The sequence below is a fragment of the Lissotriton helveticus genome, chromosome 11 (genome assembly GCF_964261635.1).
Source record: "Lissotriton helveticus chromosome 11, aLisHel1.1, whole genome shotgun sequence".
In the NCBI taxonomy this organism is placed as follows: Eukaryota; Metazoa; Chordata; class Amphibia; order Caudata; family Salamandridae; genus Lissotriton; species Lissotriton helveticus.
In genome coordinates, this window is record NC_136072.1 from 200,021,322 (window position 1) to 200,041,701 (window position 20,380).

The 20,380-nt window shown below is 40.2% G+C and overlaps 1 protein-coding gene across 1 annotated transcript in view; it reads right to left on the reverse strand.

Annotated features, from left to right (window-relative positions):
• LOC144792202 (lysosomal amino acid transporter 1 homolog) overlaps window positions 1-20,380 on the reverse strand; it is a 157,674-nt gene that overhangs the window by 43,049 nt on the left and 94,245 nt on the right. Inside the window, exons 3-4 of the mRNA XM_078667102.1 lie at window positions 16,879-16,966; window positions 13,548-13,669 (exon numbers count right to left, since the gene is read on the reverse strand). Coding sequence (XP_078523228.1) covers window positions 13,548-13,669; window positions 16,879-16,966 — 210 coding nt within the window. The remainder of the gene's footprint in view (window positions 1-13,547; window positions 13,670-16,878; window positions 16,967-20,380) is intronic.

Sequence of the window (20,380 nt, forward strand, 5' to 3'; positions counted from 1 at the left end):
AAAGCATACATGAAATATTATAAATAGGGCAAAAGGAAATATTGAAAAAAAGGTAACCTAAATTGGATAATTTGCTGATATCCGCTCATAGAATTTGAACGATGAGACATTAAGTGCTGTGAGGCCCAGTTAATGTTACATGTGCCAAGCAAAAGAAGAGATATAAATGTACTTCTATAGCGATCAATATGTATATCTACTCCTCCACCTAAACACACTGTGCCACCTGAAAGAGGGTCATGCCCATTATACACCTCAGTGATATTAGAAATACCACATTGTAGTAAAAGAGCCACTCTTGTGGTTTGGCACCCTATGATGACCCTCAACTACCACCATTTTCCCTGACTTTAGTGCGTTATTTTACCCTAACCTTAATGTAGGATGGTGCACATGCCTGCTTCCCTTCTGTTCTGTAATCTTATTGTCTTTTAGTGGGAACTGTCATAGAATAGAACAGTACATTACTATTGGCTTTGACATGGCTTTATATCATCTTGTTCTCTGACTTTGACTATTGGCTTTGGCATGGTCTCATGCCATCTTACTTACTTTGCCCTGCTTCTGCGTGCACTGAATTATGAGTTCTTACTATTAGGCTTTGACATGGGCACATGTCTGATTTTGCCATGCTTCTGCCTACACAACAGTGCTTCCAATTCATATTCAAGGTCCTCCTGCTCTTCACTTGTTTTTCGCTCCTCACCGACCAGAGAGAACTGGATATGGTCTGTGGAATGTGCGAACTCCGCCTCGGAGCCATAATACGGGGGCCTGGCCAGCCACTGTTTTTGGCCTTGACGCAGACTGGTACAAGCCAGCTTGGTTCTTTCTAATGAGAAAGAGGGCGCGGTTGGCTAGAAGCTTCGCCTCACATTGAATAGTATTAAAGATGGAGGCTTTGGCAACCCAGACGGAAGTTCACCACAGAGTAGACGAACTGCTGTGATGGTGTCGGAACTTGGGACCCGGCTGTTACTTATTCCTGGGCTGTTGAAAGGGCTTCCCCAGCTGACGATGGAAAGAATGTTGCATAGCCAGTTGGTGAGGTATATATATATATATATATATATATATATATATATATATATATATATATATATATATATATATATATATACATACACACACATACACACACATACACACATATACATTACATACATACACATATATACACATATACATACATACACACACACATACATATATATGTATACATATACATATATACACATACACATACATATATACATATATACACACATACATACATATACATATATACACATACATACATACATATATACATATTACCTACTGGCGGTCGCCAGTAGGTATATATAGTTAGGATTTTTTCTCTATAGGATTTTTGAAAATTCTATGTCAAATAACTTTGGCGTTTGTGGACGGAATTGGCTGAAATTTTCAGGAAAATGGCACATTTTGTTTCTGAGCAGCCCCTGAAAATTGGGGGGGGGGTTCGTCCAGGGGGGGGGGGGTCGAGAAAAAAGGGGGGTCCCAAAACGTGTTTTTAACATTGAGTTTTCCATAGGGCGGTTGGCCTCACTTTTAGCCCGAACGGCTGAATAGATTTGCACGAAACTTGGCAAAATTGTAGGGACTGGTAGCCCGATGTGCCTTTTGTAGGTCTCAATATATGTGCTACAGTGGATTTTGAGAAATTAACGTTTAAAAAAAGATATATATCTGTAACAGCGGACCAGGCAGCGCTCCAGTACGCGTACTTTTCGCGCAACGGAGCTTTGTGAAGCGAAGCGGATTGGTTCTCCGGCGTCTGTAAACATTCCAAACAGTCCGTAGCGGCCGCCATCTTGTCTCTCGGTAGGATCGAGAGACAAGAGGAGGCCAAAGCGAAGGGGCAAATGACCATAAGGGGGCATAGTAGATCCTCGCTGACCCCCTAGGTTTGATGTGGAGGTTTTAAAAGGGCCCCGCGGGGCAAAAAAAAAAAATAATAATAATAATAAAACGGCTGAATGGATTTGCACGAAACTTGGTAAAATATTAGGGACTGGTAGCCCGATGTGCCTTTGCTAGGTCTCAATATATGTGCTCCAGTGGATTTTGAGAAATTAACGTTCAAAAAAAGATATATATCTGTAACAGCGCTCCGCTTCGCGTAACGGAGGTTTGCGAAGCTGATTGGTCATTCTGTCACTGGGCTATAGTTGGGCTACATCTGGCTGATATTTGGGCTACATTTGTTTTTTTTTGTCTCTGGCGGCCATCTTTGGGCTACATTGGGCTACATTGGGCTTCATTGGGCTTCATTGGGCTACATTGGGCTACATTTGGGCTCCAACATATATATAGGCCAATGTAGCCCAATATATATTTTTCAAAGTTAATTTTCGTAAAAACCACTGGAGCATATATCTTGAGACATAGCAAAGGCACATCGGGCTACCAGTCCCTACAATTTTGCCAAGTTTCGTGGAAATCCATTCAGCCGTTCGAGCTAAAAGTGAGTCCAACCGCCCTATGGAAATGAAGGAAATGAATGGGTAATTTGTAATTAGCAAATAGCTCATCGCAAACTAGGAATGGTAAAGAATTGCTATTTATTCCTTAAAGTTCGCTATTTAGGAAATGCAAAAAACTTTGATGATACATATGGCGGTTCATCTCTAACAAGATAAGAAGCATAGGGATAGATTTATGATGACTGGCGCATCACCAGGGATGTGTTAGTCATTCTGTGCCGCTGTTCCGTCACCTATGGTGTGCTGCATTTACAATGCGGCGCATCATGGGGCAAAAACAGCACAGATGCGTGATGTATCTGTGCCGTAAAGGTGGCGCATTGCTGGAGTTGTATCGCAAGTGTGATGAAGCTCCAGCAAGGGTCGGGGGTGCCCCTGTCGCAGGGTTTCTGTTCTCACACAGAACTGTGGACAGAGGATTGGAACCTCGGCGAATTAGGGTGTCCCAAAACTCACCTTAGTAATCAAAAACCCCTTAGCAAGCTAGGTACAGTGTCACATTGGATATAACAAACTCTCAATGTTTAGACAATCCAGAATATGAACTTATAGTACCTCAGGATACGTGGAACTCATGAACAGTCGGTCGTTATATATTTCTTAGAAACCAGAACATGGAGTTAAGAACACATGTGTATTTGAAATGTTTATTTACTAATGCCGTCTTCTCAGGCGTAGTATCTTAGATAATACAAGTACACATATTATCAGTAGCAAAATTACCAGCATAGTTACTAGTACATAAAAAGCGAATGGTGACAGTATGTTAACATGCTGTAAATGAATAAGAGTTAGCAACACTTATAAGCAGCCACGGGCCGTGGAGGGAGTTACGGTGGGGCAGGGAGGCGGGGAGGGGGAGGGGCAGGGTGGAGAGGGCTCCACCCTGCCCCTCCCCCTCCCCCTCCCCGCCTCCCTGCCCCACCGTAACTCCCTCCACGGCCCGCGGCTGCTTATATCTCACCCTCCCTAATACACATATTATATTATTTGCTAAGAAGGTCTGTTTGTGTTGGTTTAGGGCGTGCCCATACTCTAGTGTCTTAGATTTGAAGGAATCACATCAGCATACACCAGCTCTCTCTTCATGTGAACCGCATCAAGTGTTGTGTATGTGTGTTCGGCAAAGCAATATAAAACCCGCCTCATGCCCAGAATTGGCAGAAGCTGCACTTATGTTATGAGTATGAAGTCGTGGAGATCAGACCTCATAACAATTCTGTATCGTGTTGTTCTTGAAACTTCAGCACTCGCTGTACAGATATAGTTTAACAAGCAAAGCAGATAGTAGAGCAATAACATATTATTCTCATGTAAACCACGATGAACTACTAGGTTGAAAGCTAAAGCAACAACTAAGTGTCGTGTGCAGAAGTTGCAAAAAAGGAAAAATGGCGTTTAAACCGGTAATGAGCCCATGCTAACTTAACACGGTGTAAAGATATCCAGGACCTAGATGACACCTCCCCATGATCCGGAAACGAACTGAATAAGATAATAGAAGTGCCATCTCATGAGAGCAGATTGCAACTTTATATGTGGACGGTCCGCAAGGTAAAACATTAAAAACTAGGAAAATTTAATGCTAAAGAAAAATAAAACAGCCAAGTACTTTATCGAGTCTTAAGCCAATAGGCAAGCTAAATAATAAAAACTTGACAAATAAGTCAATGAATTGTCAATGAAATGCTAGTACTCAGCATATCAAACATGAAAAAGGTCTATGACATAACTGTGTATGCAAAATAAGCTGCAACAGCCTCCAATAGGAAGTCACCGTCTTCATCCGAAAAGAGTTCAGCCATCCAATTTAAAAGCGGAAAAGAACATACGTGCTCTCCCAGCACCGGATCCTCTATCACCATCAGAGGACAGCTCGGTGGGTTTTCAAGAAAGCTCTGTTCCAAGAAAGACTGTGTTGCCGCCAGTAAATTCCAGGGACCAATTAGTCCATGCATCAATGCCACAGCCATAATCCTTTCGCCAGGACAAACCAACTCGTGAGTAATGATAGGAGTCATCAGCTGATTAAAGTCGACGTCAGGAGAAACCGGTCCGCAGAGACACAAATCAATGGCCCAATCGAAATCACAGGTCAGGCAGTGAAATACAGGCTGGACACAGGTGAAGTAGGAGAATCGAAAAGATAATCCATATGCCGTGCTTAATATCGCCAACGGCATTGTGCCATAATATTCTAGCATGCGATTGCGGAACAGTGTCAGCAGCTGCAGGGCGGGAGCTTGCACAGGAGGGACATCCATATTTAAAAATGTAAAAAAGCACAAGAGCGTCCGCTGGTAATGCAAGTAAAAATGGGAATCCACGAAGCAGAGTGGAAAAAATAGAATGAAAGAAAGCAGGGATGACTCCAAAGATTTTCTCAAATGAAGTCACGAGACCACTGGTAGCAACTTTAAAAAAGTGCGCCAGGGCCTTTGTGGAGGACGCGTTAAAGATAGTCCGAACCATGTCGCTGAAATGCAAAGGCGAATCAGTATTTAAAAGGGTCTGCACCTCTGTACGGGTGTTCGCTATGTGAAGCACGAAAGTTTCACGGGCCGAACTCAAGGCCACCTCTCTCTGAGACAAAAGAGCTCTTATTCTTGCCATGCCGTTGAAATGTGCTCCCAAGGTTGGTATTTGTGGCCAGATTGAAAACTCCCTATGTTCATGTGTGGGAGGAAATAGAACATTTCTGCAGCAAATAACCCGTTCACTTACTGTTACGATAAAAGGAATACTTTTAATTAACCCAGAACAATCTTCATTATTGAGCATCAAATAACTACCATTTTCCAACAACTTGAACGTGGGGATGATAGCAGGAACTGGCGTGCCTTGCAACACGCAAGCCATATTTGGTCGGTGTTTGTTGCATGAACCGTGTAACTGTATGTGCCTACACATTAGTGAATGATCTGGCGTCTCAGTGCATTCCTCTCCATTCAGATAAACTTCTTGATCATCTTTGAAACATCTGTATGTGTATGGAAGCGACCAGACCTCATGAAGAAAAGCACTACCTAAAGGTTCATAACGACCTATTGGTATATATTTCATACAATTTGAAAACTTATATAAAGCAAAAGGCAGCGTTATTAAACCGTGGATAAGGCACGTTGCCAAAAAACCCGCAATCCTCTGCTGATGATGTCACTGAGCATGTCATGAATGATGTAATATGTGACATCATCAGCAGTGGATTACGGGTAATAGTATCTCTAGTTTACTCCCCTATAGCTGTCTTTCTTTTAACATAAGTGTCTGTTTCCTTCCCTTATACTTACTGTTCTTTTTTAAAAAAAAAAATGTTTGGTTCACTTCCGGTTCGCGTACCGGCGAGCGAACTGGGAAGCGAACTACGAGAAATAGAGGTTGGCACAGTTCCAAATATTGTACCAATTTTTTAATAACGGGGAGGTAGTTCTGAAAAGAACTTTTTTTTTATTGTTTTATATTTTTTTTATTATTTTTCTGAACATTTTTTTACTTTTTTTGAATTTTTCTGAACAGTTTTATATTTTTTTGGGTTTTTCTTGCAGGGGGCAATGAAAACGATTCATTGTAAAGGGCTCAACAGGAGCAACAAAACAAAAAAAAAGTATTTATTATTTGGGGCGTTTCGTACAAACTTGCATATGATAGTCAATAGCTCTGTTGATCAGAGTGATGCTTCTTTCTCCGTAGCAAATGAATCCATTGCAATGTACGCAGACGTGTTTTACTTCATGAAATCTCGTTTGAATATTTGGCACCATCTCCCTGCCCTCTGGTCCCGTTACTTCCGGTACAACAGATCTTCTGGCCATAATAGGGAGATTATCTAGGTCGTTACGAAACTGTGCAGCACTGTAGTTGTTAGGATGCCACCTAGTCATATGGCGATGCATTGTGTAGTTTCCGAAACTGTATTTTTTGTTGGTCCCTCTGGACAGTCTATCTTGACATATAAGGCAAGTTACGTATCTTGCATTTACTTTTTTCTGACCTTTGGGAATTTTAAAAAATTGCCAAATGAAGTTTTCTTTCCGGTGAGACGTCCTGGGCTCCTCAGGCAAAAAGTGCCTCTCTTCGTGCTCGTCGTCCTGTTCCTCTTCTTCCTCTTCTTGATGAATTATAACTTGAGCAGGTGGTCCACTCTTCCTTGGATGTGGTGGAGGTGGTGGAGGTGGTGGGGAAGCACCAGCTGAAGCTACTAAAGAAGCCATTGCTCACTGGTAACAAAGGGTCTTTCTCTCACAATGATGAAAGTCAGAGTGAGGAAAGAAGGAGGGATTTTCATCATTTGGGAAAAACAATAGTTCTCAACCAATGAAAAGTGTTCATTTTAGATTATATGACCTAGTCTTACATCATTAGGAAACCAAAAGTGAAATGAACCAATGAAAAGTGTTATTACCAAGTCACATGACCTGCTGTGTTTACGTTAAGCGCTTTGCAGGGCCTCCCGGTTTGCTTCCAGAAACCTGTGCTTTGCGACTCGGTAAGCGTACCAGTTCGCTAACGTAGCACGTCATATGACGTATCACGCGACAACGCGAAACGTCATGCGGACGGGAGGCGTCACGATGTTGTTTTCTAACACGGCAGTTGCGGTAAAGAAACGTTTACCGGCTCGCGGTCTATTTCGCGGCATCAAGGTCAGCTAACGGGAAGCTTCCCGATTCGCGAAGCGGGAACGAAGAAAAAAAAATATTTTAAAAAAAAAGTTATTAATAAACATATAAAATATATTTTTGGATTTAAAGAAGAATACATTTTACAGCTACAGATATTAGCTGTTAAAAAACCAATTAAATTCACTGAAAAAACCATAGGTTATAGACCATATATAGTTAGGAATTAGCATTTACAAAACCTTGAAAATTCACTGAAACAACCATAGGTTATAGACCATATATAGTTAGGAATTAGCATTTAGAAAACCTTATTTTACTCACACAAAACCATTGAAATTCCATATATAGTTAGTTGCACTAACTATATATCGCGCACCCGCAATCCACTGCTGATGATGTCACATATTACATCATTCATGACATGGTCAGTGACATCACTGATGACATCACTGATGACATCTCAAATGACATCACTGATGACATCACTGATGACATCTCATTTGACATCAATGACCACATCACTGATGATATCATTCATGTGACAATACAATGCATCTCCTCATATTTTAATATAACCTCTGTTTCACCCAGTGTTAAATACAGAGTATAATTTTTGAAACCATTGACACACCAATACTAGTTACTACATATGTACTCACTGATTCCTACGTCTACTCACATTCACTCATTCACCCATACAATCATTCATACATACAATCACTCATCTTTACAACACTATCATATGCACTCATACACCTATACAGACACTCACACTCTGCCACTCATCCATGGAGTTACTCACACACCTAGTCAGTCCTGTAAAGAATCAATCACACTTCCATTTTCTTGTCTATATAGTTAAACATAGAGCACCTTATATTTTCAAACATATACTAACACATACTTACCTTGTTATACAATCATTGATATAAGTACACATTGATCTGCACAGAGTCACACACCTCCCAGCCAGCCACACACACACTCAGTCTCCCATACAAATACTTGGACAAACAATCAATAACCCATATAGTTACTCATATAGCTATTGATCAACACATGCAACAGTTTACAGAACAACAGACATAATGATGCACAAATTAAGACAGTTTAGTCACTAACCCATGCACTCAGTGAGACACATTTAATCACTCACTCAGTCATGCACCTACTAAATCCTTCGTCCAGACACTTATACATCCACTCATTCTTCAATATGTAAGACATATTTAAACTTTACAGAAACATAAAATCACTGGATGTTGTTATCAGTGATGTCATCAGTGATGTCATTTGAGATGTCATCAGTGATGTCATCAGTGATGTCACTGACCATGTCATGAATGATGTAATATGTGACATCATCAGCAGTGGATTGCGGGTGCGCGATATATAGTTAGTGCAACTAACTATATATGGAATTTCAATGGTTTTGTGTGAGTAAAATAAGGTTTTCTAAATGCTAATTCCTAACTATATATGGTCTATAACCTATGGTTTTTTCAGTGAATTTTCAAGGTTTTGTAAATGCTAATTCCTAACTATATATGGTCTATAACCTATGGTTTTTTCAGTGAATACATATATATATATACATATATATATATATATTCACTGAAAAAACCATAGGTTTCAGGCCTTATATAGTTAGGAATTGGCATTTAAAACACCTTTAAAATTCACTCAAAAAACTATACGTTTTAGGGGTGTTATAGTTAGCTGGACATTTCACTCATACAAAACCATTGAAATTGCTCCTATATAGTTAGTTGTACTAACTATATTTCGCGCACCCGCAATCCACTGCTGATGATGTCACATATTACATCATTCATGACATATATCTATATATATTTACAAATATAAATGCATGCATACATATACATATATGCATACATATGCATGTTATTTACCTGAAAGTTTAAAAAACACTAATAAAAGCAAAGCTAAAAAGCCACCTCATTACAAACAGAAGGGCTTTAACTTAAACGAGGGCGAGATTTATTGCATTTTCAATGCTTGTTTACTTTGGTTCCATCAAGAAGGCATTCAGATGTGTCACACATTTGCCATAAATTCTGAATGTTAGCACTCTAGTTGCTCATTAGATCACTGTAGTAAAGCTACTGCTCACCAGGGAAGTCTGCTGCTGGTATTCAAAGTGCATGTTTCAGTCTGCATGTCAGAATTTTTTTAATGAAATTGAAGAGGATTTGAGAAGTCACTCAAAATGTGCCCTAATTTTTCTTTCTGAAGCACTAATCATACTTTCTATGGCAAAATGAACCCCCTCATTTTGTTCCTTTTTAAATTAAATGTTTTAAGAGTTACCACTTTATTCCAATCAAGATGGCTTCAGGTGTGCCATACCTTTGTAATAAGTAGGACTGTTAGCGCTCTAGTTGTTCTTTAGAACACTCTGGGATATTCGGTCATTGGGCTATACTTGGGCTACATCTGGGTGATATTTGGGCTACATTTGGGCTCTTTTGTCTCTGGTGGCCATCTTGGGAGACTGCATGTCAGAATTTTTAAATGAAATAGAAGAGGATTTGAGAAGTCACTCAAAATGTGCCCTAATTTTTCTTTCTGCAGCACTAATCATACTTTCTATGACAAAATATACCCCCTCATTTTGCTCCTTTTTAAATTAAATGTTTTAAGAGTTACCACTTTATTTCAATCAAGATGGCTTCAGGTGTGCCATACCTTTGTAATAGGTAGGACTGTTAGCGCTCTAGTTGTTCTTTAGAACACTCTAGGAGGCTGCAGTAGAACACAAAGGAATCAACTGACAGTCTCTGTCCTTGTTGGATGTACATGTTTTACTGAGAATGTCAGACTTCATTCTCACATGACTGAGAAAGATAATGTGAATTTACAGAAAATGTGCTTTCAGTTTAGCTTATAGATCCCCTTCCAAACCACTGTGGGAAAAGCATGAGATAATAGTTTTCTTTCAAACATGATTCGTGATATCCCAGCAGAAGGCTTTTTCACATGGTAAAATCACCTTAGAACACACCACAATTCCTAAAATGAGTATGGTACCATCAACAAATGATTTATAATGTAACTAAAGTCCTAAAACCCTCTATTAACTACAATGCTTTTTAATGAGGTGCTATCATGTATATTGGTCCCAAGATGGCTGCCAACACTTCTTGGATGAAGTGCTGACAGCCAATCAGATTAGATGTGTGGTTAGGCTCCGCCCAGATATATATGTGTTTTTGAAGTTAATTTTCATAAAAACCACTGGAGCAATTTTCACCAAATATAGCAAAGGCACTTCTGCGTACCAGTCCCTACAATTTTGCCAAGTTTGGTGTAATTCCGTTCAGCGGTTCGGGCTGTAGACTTGTCAGAACGTCCTATGGAAATTAACATGGGGAAAACACGTTTTGGGACCCCCCCCCTTTTTTCTCAGCCCCCACTTCAAGAATCCCCCTGAAACTTTCAGGGAAGGAGCGCAGCTGAGCTGGCCAAAATTTTGGAAACTTACACGCAAATTCCTCAACCGGCGCCAAAGTTATTCCCAATAGAATGTTGCGGATTTCCTATGGTAGCCAATCCTAACTATATATACCTACTGGCTATCGCCAGTAGGATAGATATAGATATAGATATAGATATAGATATAGATATATCGCCATGTCGAACATCTAAAATAAAACCGCCTTGATTCCTGTACACGAGACAGTGTGTTTCCATTATTTTTGCTGCGAGGCAAACCCCTGCTTTCATTGACACCGGCGTGGCTCTGCCGGAAGAAACGTACCGCCCCATCAAAGAGCACCGGCGTCGAACAAGGGGGCTACATAGTGGCAATATATATTTATTTATTCTACTCTCTCTTAACTGTACATATTGCATTTTATTCCAATGGTTTATTTTATTGTAGGTAATTGGCATTAAAGAATCTGCATTGATTGATATATTTGGCCTACCTTTTTGAACATTTTATTAATCTGTGATAAATGTTACATTAATAAACTTATCCGTGTTCTATTCCGTACATTTGGATTGATTTTCTTGCTCCGCCATAAGGGAGTGCTGCCTAATTGCCTGGTCTTTTGGGGGTGCTGCCCAAAGTGTACTATTTAAAAGGTGCAGTGGTGAAAGGTACCTCACCTTAAGGGAGTGTTGAGTTTTACCTCTGTCTGAGGGGAGTGTTGGGGTATTGGGTGTGGCTTGATGATGAGCAGCCATATTCATTACACACATTTGCCTCATTAGCCCAACCATCAACATGCATCAGCTACTTGCAACATGCATCAGCACCATATTGGATTGTGGGCCTTGTAGTCTCGCTTGTGCCTTTTCAATGATCAACATCACATTCACGGACACAAAGTGCATCCTATTAGGAAGGCAGTTCTGTCTCAAGGATCCACATGCAATGCCCCCACTTGGAAGCTACAGGCAAGGCATATGAATGTCTTGGGGGTTATGCATTCGTGCCTACCAGTTAGCAGGTGGTTAACCAGTAGGTTGCTTTATGGCCGTCACAGATACCTAGGGACAACCAGTCATCGTAAATGTTTCTCCTGTCTGACTCCAACAATGACGAAATTACATTATGTGCGAGTTTGTTTGCCACAACCCTCACATGATGTGCTTGTTTTATTTAAAATTGGATTTGCCTCAGTAGGGCCCCGTGACTTTTACTCACACTAATTTCCGTACAGCGCAGAGAGGGATATGAGAGTTTAACCCCTTCCGCGCTCATGACGAGCTGAGCTCGCCCTGAGTTGCGCCGCTCGCACGCTCATGACGAGCTCAGCTCGTCATGTAACGCGGCTTTTTAAAAAACGCAGCGCACAGCGGGAAAACCGCTAGCGCGCATGCGGTTAATGGAGAAACCCATAACACGGAATGTCAGTGGCCTGCAAACACATGCACTCTTATGGAGTGCTTCACCTATAATAATTAAAAGTATTCTGAAACTGTGCAAAGAGTGGAAGGACACTAGGTGCTACAAGGAAGCAGTACTTGGACCATCCTCCAGGGGAGGGGAAAACACACAAGGAGAAAGTGAAGCCGGCACACGCAGACTATAGAGAAGCAAGGAAAGGAGTGAGGATGAAGCCAACCACTAGTAATCAATTGGCGAGCAATAAGCCCCTTGTAAGTAAAAAACTGAAAATATCTTGGAAGTGACAGTGCATGCGGTCCTAGGCGAGACCCAAAAATCCTTATAAGCTGCAACTCAGTGATGACTGTGGGTGTTGAATATTTTTAGATAAACCCCAGATATATATATATATATATATATATATATATATACACACACACACACACACACACCACCCCTACTCCCCCCGCGAACAAACAGGCCAAAGGGGCAAAAAAATTATAGATGAAAATTTTGGCACCTATTTCAATTTTATCAGACTTATTATCAATCTTTAACAAAAAAATTCACCTATTATTTTCTTTTAGAAAACCATAAATTATCTACAAAATTACCTCTTGGTGAATTTTATCTAATTTTCTGAATGTATACCTTTCTTGATCTACCCATAAGGCTTCACACATCTTTCGAGCACAAACTACAAGCCTCCACAAATAGAAAAAAATACTATTACTTAGAAAATGCAAACAGTGTGGTAAAACTACTTTTTATTTTTTACAGCACTGCTTGTTCATGAAAATCTGGGCAGATTGTGATCATTGCATATTGATGCCATTTCTAAAACAAAAAAACACACATCTTTCTTGCACACCACTTTTCCCCCCCAATCCCCTAACCCCACCATCCCGAAACATGATGTTGCTATATTTTGGTTATTGTAATGGATTGTTCAAAAGACACCCACATACATGCATACTTTTAGAATCCCAAGCTTGTGGTGGTGGGAGTGGTGGGTTCGGGGTCACAGTTTTTGTGAAAATAAAAGCTATGAGGGTTTAAGTGTGAAGTGTCCCAAACAAAAAAAAACAGGCTCAGCACCAGAGCAGGAAAAGCCTCGGCAGCTAAGGGGTTAACAGCAAACAATATCATGACAAACCAAGGAGGTATTTTGAAGTAAAGGAAAATAATTTTTTTATGAGAACCGCAATGAACCATGAGCAAAGTACTTTCTTTCCATAGCGATGGTTGGATGATTACTATTCAACTCAGTTTATTAACCTTGGATGAAAGCTTGATTGCCTCGCCTTCGATTTATACCTGTGACTGATAGGTGACACACAGCAGTGAGCTTTGAATTGTTAGGCAATCTTACCTGCTACAAAGTTTACAGTTTTTTTAGCACTGTTATAAGAGGAGCGAGAGAGCACAAGTGTGACAGTAAGAGAAAGTGTGATACCAATTGTGTAAAGTGTCTAAAAAGGCTACAATCCCATTCACACACAAACCGTACATGAAGGCATGAGAACAATACAATCTTAGGACAACAAATACAATAGCTACCTGGTCTGCATTTAGCTCTACACCGCGTTCAACTCCAAGAAACAGCTGACCAGGAAGAATAACAGACAATATGATGAACACTGTAAGCCAGGAAAAGCAGATTGTCTTCAAGCTGGAATTCACTAATAACAGAGAAAATAAAGAACAGGATATTTAAAACAAATGTGAAATTGAAGGGTGGTAAGATATATGCTACATTACCAAATCCCATTAAATCTTGTGTCCTTTTCTTACTGAAGTACTTTGGATGGACTCACTTCCTGACTTCGTACACATTGTGGCACTCTATTGAACATTTATTATTAGTAAAATCTAAAGAATTTCTTTCTTGTTCGGTTATCAATGTTGCTGAAGTATTTCTTCATGTTGAACCCCTAATGAAACCATTTGTCTTTGAATGAAATACAAAATGATTTAATAGATGCACCTAGTTGTGTTAGTTCTCTACTTAAATAATATAGACTATTCTACAATTGATATATGCACATAACCCCTTGTAGGTAGAATGACATTTATTTTCTGAATATGAGGAAAGAAATGTAATTCATATAATTGTTCATAATTTTGAAAAAGTTGGAACCCGGAAAAGGAGAAGATTTGTCAATGATTTATGAAAACTTGAAAATGAAAGGTACACTCTTAGCATTTTCATAATATCGGCACAATAATGCTTTAATATCCTGCAGCATAATCAATATATGTAACAATCTATCATTTGCGCAGGATTCAGCACAACTATAACCAACTCTGAATGCGAGAACACTAACACTCCTTTGTTGTGCCTTTGAGTAGTATCCTAAATTTAAGGTTAGTTCATCAAATGTTAATCTGAATTTAGGTAAGAATGCTGCAAATGCACAAGGTAGGGACAGTGATGCTATCCAAATTAATATATTTTTGATGGGAAGCAAAACTCGTGGCAAACTTTCAATATTTTTTAATGATGATGTATTACCAATATTACACACTGCAAATTAAACAAGCATTTACAATGCAACGGTTTCGCCTTTGGAAAAGTTTGAGCTATTGGCATTGTAAATGACAACATTTGTATTTATGTGTTGGTTTTGAAAACAGATAAATAAATTGCATTGTCATTTACATTGCAAATAGCTTTAACGTTTCCAAAGGCGAAACCGTTGCATTGTAAATGCTTGTTCTATCGTGGCATTTGGCCTACCTTACTGGCTCACTGTAGGGAGATGCGTTGGGCCAACCGACCCAATTAAATGAACCAAGCTTACAAACTAAAGAACTAACTGATTTGTTGAATCAAACCCTAGAACACGAAAAAGTGGAGTCCCTGTGACACAGAATCATCGAATCACCCAACATTACGCCCTTTTACAGCACTTGTTGAGTCGGGTGCTGTCGACCCCCTATTATCTAGAGGAATGGTCCTCATAAAGAGCGCCACAAAAAAGTATCACAATATTTTCTCAGAATTGTGTGAAATATAACCATTACGAGACAACAAAAAAACGCTGTAGACAATTAAGCAAAGGCTCATCTAAGAAATAAAGACAAATATCCCTTAGCACTTTCCAATGTATTTAATACATACCCTGAAAAACACTTAAAATGAGCCAAGCAACTGACGTGAGAACGGAGGATGGTTTATGAAGGAAAAATCAAAAACCTATGTTGTGCGCTGCCTTATTTCTCAAAACAATCCAGTAGATATTATTAAAAAGCATATTTCAGCCGAGGGAGCTGAAACATTTAAAGAGAGCAGTGGGTGAAGGGGAATAACCAGGACGATGGTTTAAGATGCATATTGCCCAAGAAATGATTAAAAAAAAAATTGTTCATTGTTAACAGTTATTGTCATGCTAAATCGCTCTTTCTTCCCATACTTGTATTTTGGCATAGTAATAACGCACGACCAAATAACATTAGAACGTCAAACTATAATAAAGATGTACCCGCCCCACAGGCTATTTTTGAAATTGGATTTTAAAACTTTAAGGCACAAGCTATCACAACAAAGTCCATCTTTTAACACACACCCGCCAAAATATGTCCGACCCATGCGGAAGCGCTAGATAAGGGACTTCGCCATTCAAGGTAAGTTACTTAGTAACGTCACGAGCACCGACTGGGCGGAAGAAGGTACATCAATTATCTTGTAAGGTTACCGGTGCGGCAGAAGGTACATCAAGCATCTTGTAAGGTTAACGGTGCGGCAGAAGGTACATCAAGCATCTTGTAAGGTTAACGGTGCGGCAGAAGGTACATCAAGCATCTTGTAAGGTTAACGGTGCGGCAGAAGGTACATCAAGCATCTTGTAAGGTTAACGGCTCTAAATGCAACTGCTGTTTTGCCGTGAATTATTACAAGGTTCACGTCGTTTCTGAATAAGCCTTGCTTGTGACACGCCCAATGAACAGCACAATTGAGAACTCCCTGCCTGTACTTCTTCACACGGGCTGGTAAAAGTGCCTCGTAAAAACTAAAACAAGTTATTCAGACTCGCCCATTTAAAATGAAAGTCGCCGTGTTTGAAGGCTCTCACACCAGCAGACTGCGGGTTATATACAGCAAGCCAGTTACTCGGCACTTCAAAGTTGTTTAGAGTCCTCTATGCGCCAACACATCCTCTGCTTAATTGGTGCCAAAAAGCAAACAAGACGAGAGTGGTTATGGGAGACTATTATTCATAGTCATAGATCTGTGGTCGAGTCTCTAAGAGAAAACTGCAGGGACCTGTGTGCAACTTATATCTCACAGGATCGAACTCCTAATCTTTTAATTGCACACCCAATTTACCAGCCGATTCTTCTGAAATGGACAAAATAGGCACCATTGTGTTAGGTAACAGAAACATTTGTTATCACGGTAAGTGTAGGTTTCCCCGTTGGAGTGCGACATTACAAAAAAAAAAGTCAAGTCAGGTCCCGGGCCGTGCTGTGATTGGCTGACGTCACGGGGGTGTCCCAGGCCGGCAGCCAATCACAGCGCGGCCCGGGAATGACGTCACGGGGGTGTCCCGGGCCGGCAGCCAATGACAGCGCGGCCCGGGACAAAGGGGCGGGGCTTAAAAAAACACCGCGAAACGCCCCCGAATCGCGTTTTCAAGAGAAAGCGCGATTGACAGCCTCTGTCTCCCAATGGCTAGCCTCCATTTATGGAGCTAGCCAATGATAGACAGAGGCGGGTCATCACCCGACATAGAACTCAAGAGGTTTTGCTAGCGCATGCGTACTTCGTACGCATTGCTAGGCAAAACCTAAAAAGTACATATAAATGGAATATGAAAACTAAGCAAGACAGCTTAAATAAAACTTGTGCCGTTAATTCTGTTATACCTTGATCAAAGAAAGTACTCACATTTCATCTTCGAATGCTTTATCTTGTAGTAGGCAAACTGGGAAATCACCACCAGGTCCAAGTCAATGTAAACTATAGCCGTAACCGTCTGAAACAACAATATCAAAGCGTACCTTAGAAAGGTGTGCAATTTACCACATTTCCTACCGAATTCATATTTCTCCCGATACTACACAAGCTGAGATCTGTCTCCGAGGATTAATATCACTCACCATGTGGGTTTGAGCAGTTTGCTGGTATGATCTGTGTTACACGTATACACACAGAGCATTAGATAGCTATTACCACTGCCTGTGTATATTCCTGATGCATCAAAGTGTTGTCCTACCCTTAACACTGCCACACGACCAAACAGCATCAGTTTTAAAACCTTAATGTAAGGTTGCAGAAAATGTAATTTAGATAGCAGTATTCAATGGTATACAGCCTGTGCATATAATAGGCCACGGAGGGCAGATACAGCCAATAAAGTGTGCAAAAAGGTTCCAAAGGACTATTGACCAGTTAGCCTGCCTCCCTTTGCACCACCTGCCCAAATCAAATCTTGAAAAACTCATTAAAAAAAAATTTCAGGGTAAGAACTTAATACCTGATTGAAGAAAACAGGCAGAGGCAGAGTCAATAGGTCTTTCTTATGCTAGTGCAATTGGCTTTGTCAATGTGTTTTAGCCAAGTTGTACAGCAGTGCGGCTAGTGATGGCTGCGTCATAGCACATTTTTTTCTGGCAGGACAATGGGGAGAGGGGAGAGGCAAGCAACAACCGCAGAGGAGAGACTGGTAAAGTAACAGTGACAAGGAGGGAGGGCGGTGGCACAGGGAAAGCTACGATGGGAAAAGGCAGTGGGGGACGGGGCAGCAAAGAACAGGGGGCAGAGAAAGGGGGAGCGGGTCAAGCAACAACACGTATTGAGGAGGAGGATGGGCAAGATAAGACAATGGGGCAACAACACAGTAGGTGGACTGGCAAGTAACAATAGTGGGGAGAGCAATGGGGCGACAAGAAGAAATGACAGGGAGGCGGCTGGCCAAGCAACAACGCTGGAAGGGGACAGGGCAAGAGCAGTACAGGGGAGGAGGGGAGACAGCCAGCAAACACATGGATGCTTTGTGAGTGCAGAAAGTGCAGTAAATAGAATGAAAAAGTATCCTGGGCCAGAAAGAAGCAAAAGTGGTGTATAGAATTCATCGATATTCATTTAGTTTTAATGATATTTAATAGTATACTTCGAATTAAAAATCGGTTCTTAAATATTTTATGATTAAATATGTACTCTTTTTTATATATATTAATATTACATTATATTTATTTATATTTGTTACTCATTTCAATAATTGAATATAACACTATTTCCTATGAGGTTCTATTTTAAGACTCTACTTTGATTATTTTCTATGGAAGGGTACTGCAGTACCAGTGGTTGGCCATGTGTATTACTGGACTTACTACAACAGTGTAAGTTACTATAAAAGTGTAGTGTGTGTATACTGAAAAGTAGTAAAATTACTCAAAGTGTAAGTTTACTCAGAAGTCTAAGTTACCCTTCTGAATAGGGCTCTAAGAAGGCACACCTTAATACAAAGAATTATTGCTGTGGTGCTTGCACACTGAAATGAGGCTGCAACAGAAAACAACTTGGTTTTCTGTGAGGCTTTTAAACGTGAAAGGTAAAGCAAATTGAGATGTGGTTTAAGCACTGATCTGGTTTTAGAAAGACATGTTTGTTCCGAAAATGGAATAGGAAGCCTACCTGTCCATCATTTACAAGGACTGTCCCCGTTGTTTCGGACGAATGTCTGTTGTTCATAGCTAACACTAACAGACAGCGTTTGCCTGTAATTTTGAATGTAATTTTTTATCTTGCTTCGGATAGAGCGCTTACAACACTCTAAATTGCATGGATGCATTATATTCATGGTTTAAATGCACTCGCATGTATTTTTATCGATTGCAGTGCTTAAGGTTTATTAAGACGCATTTATTCACGTTATATAATTATTGAAATGTAATGTGCACCTTCAAGTAGAATTTTACATGTATTAGAGACACTTATAACTCCTGTTTGCATAAAGTGCAGGATTAGATTAATATCCATATAAATGTAACTGTGTGTTGTTTAAGTGGCCTGCACTTTAGGCCCAATATTGCAGGGTGTTTGTTTCATTCCCCTTGGTTGCTCAAGAATTAATTAAATGAATCCTTTTTGTATGCGAAGACAGTATGTTCTCATCCTAGTGCAGGTGCAGGAATTCGACCTCGTTATTCTTAGATTTAAGGAGATACCCTGAATGTCTGAAGACTACTGGAAGGCGAAAAGGGAGGCCTTTCATGTCTGGCTGAAAGTGTGACGTATTGTAGGCAGAAAATTGTCTTTTTGTATGAGGCGCACTGACAGAAAACCGGCCTTCTACATTTTTCGGAGGAGAAGGAGCATCTTAGAGCGAGCTCCATAGACTAAAGCCATCAGACCCATTTGACGTGAGTACTTCTTAGAAAGTCAACACCTGCTGACACCTTTGGGGATGATATAGGGGAAATAGGCAGGACCCTCCATGAGAGCAGTGTAGGGAAAGATAACTTCTGTTTTCCTTCCTTATGTAAAAGGATTTGGACTCAGCTTCAATTCTGTGTTGTATTTTGATTTTGGAGTTCATCACATTATGACTTTTATGCCGAATGAATTATATTCGTAGACTTGGCTCTGTATTGATATTCATGTCTCTATGTACTCGGATTTTAAGGTGTGTTTATATTCAATTATTTTTGACCTTATAATAAAACCCATGAACTGGAATTCAGAGTCTGAGGTCTTTTAACCCCTTGCATGCGTCAGACGGCCCCCGGGCGTCCGATGCTGCGGTCCGATGCGGGTGTGTGTGTGTCGGACGGCCGGGAGTCATCCGAACTGCGCATGCGTGGAATTTTGCCCACCGAGGCCAAAATTCCAGCCGCATCCAAGGGGTTAACCACTTTAAGCAGGCAAATAAAAGACCATCTGTGCTGAATTTAGTAGGGAAGGCAAGGACTAAATTTAGCGTAATCACTTCCAACCGTCATTCCAAAAATAGAATGCTGGATGTGTCTTAATGGTTACTGTCTACAGCTGCTTGCAGTCTAAAGATTAATATTTCGAATCCAGCTGTCACTGTGATTGCGTTTTTGCTTAAAGCTCCAGTACAAAGAATGCAGTCAAGGTTAGTTCAATAACCAGATTATCGTTTTCACATTGCGCTGAAATTTCTAAAATTGTGTTTGTTATTGGGAGAATAGTAGGATTAGGTGAAAACGGATGGTTACTTAAAAGTAAATATTTTGATTGCCACTATGTCTGGAAATATCTGCTTTTTAGTGTTAAAATAATTTGTCGTATTTAGAAGAAAGAAATACAGTTGCAAGTCAATAGCGATACATAAAAATGAGACATTGGTGTGAACAAGCACTATCTGGATTTTGGAGAAAAAGATAAGAGGTTATAATGGAAGTATCTTTTTTAATATATGCAA